Source organism: Zea mays, chromosome 9 (assembly GCF_902167145.1).
Source record: "Zea mays cultivar B73 chromosome 9, Zm-B73-REFERENCE-NAM-5.0, whole genome shotgun sequence".
Taxonomy (NCBI): domain Eukaryota; kingdom Viridiplantae; phylum Streptophyta; class Magnoliopsida; order Poales; family Poaceae; genus Zea; species Zea mays.
Window position 1 is genome coordinate 133,911,320 of NC_050104.1, and position 4,191 is coordinate 133,915,510.

At 49.7% G+C, this 4,191-nt stretch overlaps 1 protein-coding gene across 1 annotated transcript; it reads right to left on the reverse strand.

Moving 5' to 3' along the window:
• Positions 1–3,013: 3,013 nt before the first annotated feature.
• Positions 3,014–4,191, reverse strand: LOC100284573 (mTERF-like protein). The gene has a single exon (NM_001372202.1). It carries the CDS (start codon positions 4,143–4,145, stop codon positions 3,240–3,242), a length of 906 nt encoding a protein of 301 aa, NP_001359131.1. The 5' UTR covers positions 4,146–4,191; the 3' UTR covers positions 3,014–3,239.

Genomic DNA, 4,191 nt, shown 5'->3' on the forward strand with positions numbered 1-4,191 from the left:
TGTCACACGCGCTCGCTCACCTCGCTAGGCCATGGACGGTTGAGTCTAACTGGACTGATGGCCATCAAGGCCTACCCAAAGGCGTTCAAGATGGGGCCCTGGCATCGGGCTCTGCATACACGGACCAACGACTATCTTCGACGATTGTCACTAGTTGTTTTATATTGATTTTCTAGATTAAAATATAATTGAAAAGGTCTAATTTTTAACAATCCAAAAATGTGATAGAATTTTTTTCCATCTATTGGCTTTGCTAGTATTCTAAAACCAAATGTTTTTAAGAGTGCACACCATAAATAGTGACGTCAAAGATGTGTACTATGGTTGACAACCATTCATTGCTATTTCGTTGTCGAATCTAGATCATCTGGACCACACACACTAACGAATAGGAGTGTGTGTTTTAGGATGTGAATACTATGTTCAAGGAGCAATAATTGATATGCTAAGATTCCATAGTAGACTCTTATTTGATGTTGTCCACTAGAAATAGATGTAGGACACAGAGGCCAAATATGAGGTGTGTGATGTCAGCAGTGAGTTGTATATTATGGAGCATTTCTATGACTATATAATGGTCAATGGTCTCTATAGTAGAACAAGCTCATGAGACACATGTACTGGTGAAAGGTCTCGAAAAATTTGGTTGTGTGTGGCCTAAAATGTTTGTGGTGGTTGCATTATTGCAAAGCTTCCATAGACTTCGACAGATTTCGCTACCTATCTGAAACGTAAGAGACATGAGTTTGGCATCGCTGACCTCATCCGTTCTTTGGATATTTAAGATAAGGCAAGAGGAGGGGGATCTCTACTGCCCATATGGTGCAGAAAAATCCCCAAAGCTCCCACAAAAAGAAATCCAAGTAAGAACTCAAACGAAAAAATACCACCACTACTTTTAAGAAGAAGAAGGAAAATAGCAATTGTTTCACTCGTGGCAAGACCAAACATTACCAAAAGAGTGTCGCGGTGCCAAGTGGAAGTCAAACAAGAAGTCTGCAAACGTGAGTGAGGTTGATGAAGAAAATTTGGAGTATGATAATTTATTACCTATTGTTTTTTTGTCATTCACCCGATTCGTGGGTTGAGACAAGAGCCAATATTCACATGTGTGTCAATATTCATATGGGCTGACACGGGGCATTTTTAGTTAGTATGGATAGTCCACTAAATAAGCTTTTCGTGAAGTCCAAGATCATTGAAATCATATTCTGGAGTGAAAAGTTATGGCTCTTTTAGTTCCATGCAGGGTCAGAAATTTCGATCGATTTTTAGATCGGGGATTGCTAAAGTCGATTGATTCTCTATGATCAAAATGTTAATTTTTCACGTAGATGTGCTCATTTTGAACCAAATTCTGCAGGGATAAAATTTTTCGATGGGGTTGGTTTTTTTATCGAGGGTAGAAAAGTGTCATAATCGCTAGCTTTTAGTGGTTAGGTATTTATGCCCCATCACCCCTCCTTCAGTCCATTCATCAACTCCACCATGAAAAACACCTCTCTCTAGGTAATTTGAACTCTCCCTCCTTGTGAGATCAATTTGATTCTCGTAAGATCTAAAGAGTTGTGTTGAGAAATTGGATGATTAAGAGAGAAAGAGAGTAATCCCGCCCTTGAGCACTTGTGGATTTCGTTGTTGCGTCCACCCACTTCCTCATTCTCAACGCCGCCGAGCTCGGCGTTGTGCCTAGGGACGTCAGCTTCGCACCGCAAGGCTCCGACAAGGCGCTTGATCTCTTGCCATGCTCCTGTTGTCCAATGTGCGCGAGTGTGTTTGATCTACTCGTGTAAGGCTCGGTGGTTAGATGTGGCGATCTTCCTTGTTAGGATTTCATGTCGCTTCACTTGGTGTACTCCCGAAGCAACATGTTGAATTTGTTCAGATCCATGCTTAGGATCATATCCTCTTCCTCCTTGTCCTCATTTTCTTTCTGCTTGTCCATCCTCACATGCTCCAGATTCAACTTCTCCTCTATGATGAGCTTTTGTCTGTGAATTCTGTCATATGCCTCCAACTTTCTTTCTTCTACCAAAGCAACTAACTTGTAAACAAACAATCGTTCCAAAGATAGATCACCAAGTCTGGTCAGGTACTCCGAATCAGTGGATGAAGTGTCCATAGATTGTGTCTTCTTTGCCTTTTCCTTGCTCAAATCACGACCAAGTGGGAGTTTTGGAGGTGTGAGCTAGGGTTCTTAGATGTTGTTTTTTTTTACTTGAATACCACTCGATTGAAGCTTTTATTTGCTCATATCAACTTCAGCAGTTCAACATGGCATTAGTGTCAGTTTGCCGGGGGTGATATCAGTGCCTTAAACTTTGTGTAGTTTCTTAGGGCTAATAGCTACCTCAAATTTTCTTGCAATTTAATTGATTGAAATACATGATTTGGTGCTCAAATAGTTTTAGATTACACTTGGACCAGGAGTTCTCTATGGGGGGCAGGCACCAACAAGAGAGGGAAGTGGAATAGGAGTGGAGGAGCCAGAACCACTCGGGGCGGTGCCGTGACGAGGAAGAGGAGATGGTGAGGGAGCTGGAGCACGAGCGACACCACGACCGTGATGTTGTTAGGTACGAATTCGTGAACTCTTATATGTCAGTGGAAGTGAGTAGGTACACAAAAAGTAGTAAGTATATAGCTTTTCGTCAAAAAATTGGCAGGGGCAAATATAATCGTGTGTCATCGTAGTGTACGATTATATGTAAAATATGTATCACTCATTCACTCGTCCAATTCGTTCGGCAAACACCTATTATGCACAAAAGGCCACAAAGCAAAGCCGGTGTGCATTTGTTTATTTCTGTCACGTACCGTAATACTAGTGCTTTGGCGGTTGTGTTGTGGCGAGGATGAGGTGGAGGGTGGATCGTGCTGCTTTATTTGAAGGGCAAGAGAGTGGTTGGGTCAGATGATCGCACCCCGATTATTTTTCCTGGGTGGTTGGCAAGAATGGTTGGGCCACTAGTAGAACTGGGGGGAAAAGTTGTCCACAAAGAGTGCTCTTGACTGACGCCCAAGCCTCTGGGAGGAGTGTATATTCACACGATCAGGGTAACAATCACCTGCATGGCTATATAAGCACAACCAAGTATAGCCAAGCAAGAATTAATGCCTCCGTTCACCTGATGGAAGAAGCACGCAACCAGATTCATCATGGCTCTCATACTTACAAGCAGCCAATGCCATATGGACATACGCATATACGCTACCAGCCTACCAATATAATGCGCACGTCACACCATCGTCTCCTTCGCCGCCGTCGCGTCGTCGTCCACCCACGTGGCGTGCCACAGCGCCGACCGCCTCCGGGGCAGCGTGGACCCGACGCAGCTATCGAGCGTGGCGCGAAACTTGGCCTCCCCGGGGCGGAGCATGGCGGGCAGCGGCATCGCGACCCCGCTCGCGGCGCACGCCTCGTGGCGCGGCACGATGCGCGCGGCCAGCGCGTAGGAGAAGTACTCGGGGAACTCGTACAGCTCGTCGGCGCGGCGGCCCATGGCGCCCACGCCCAGGAGGTACTCCGCCTTGGGCCGCATGTTCCCGTCCACGCCGTAGCCGAAGAGCGCGGGGAAGCGGCGCGCCATGGAGCGAGCGGCGCGCGCGGGCAGGCCTAGCGACTCGAGGAACTCGATCCGCGGCAGCAGCTTGTCCTCCACGGAGAAGGACAGCAGGTCGGCGCGGCGGTGCAGGTCGGGCACGCCGAGCGCGCGCAGGAAGTAGAGCGTGGGCCGCAGCCGCGCCGCCACGGGGCACACGAGCAGGCGCGGGCGCCGCCGGAGCACGCGCTGGAGCTCCGCCTCCGGGACGCCCGCCTCCTCCGTCAGGAACCGGAGCGCGGCCGCGACGGCCTCCGCGGGCACGGACAGCAGCTCCGGGCACATCCCCGCCGCGCGCCGGAGGTCCGCGGGCGGCACGCCCGCCTCGAGCAGCACCGCCGCGACGCCTGCGGCCACGGGCGGCGACGGCAGCACGGGCTCCGGCGTCGGGGGCGGGAGGCCCGGGACTGCGAGGCTGGCCGGCCTGGTCCGCACCGCAACGGCGACGACGCTTAGCCTGCTGCGGCGCGGCGCCACCAGCCTGGGACCATAATCCAAGCCCTCGTGCGCCAGGGCGGTGCGGGTGCCAGACATAGTCACCATCGCTCGCAAGCTTTTCTCTTTTTTCTCTATCTCTTTGTATGTGAAT

Excerpts from the sequence above, each read along its gene's own strand:
- LOC100284573 (NM_001372202.1), bottom strand. The coding sequence starts at position 4,145 with ATGGTGACTATGTCTGGCACCCGCACCGCCCTGGCGCACGAGGGCTTG.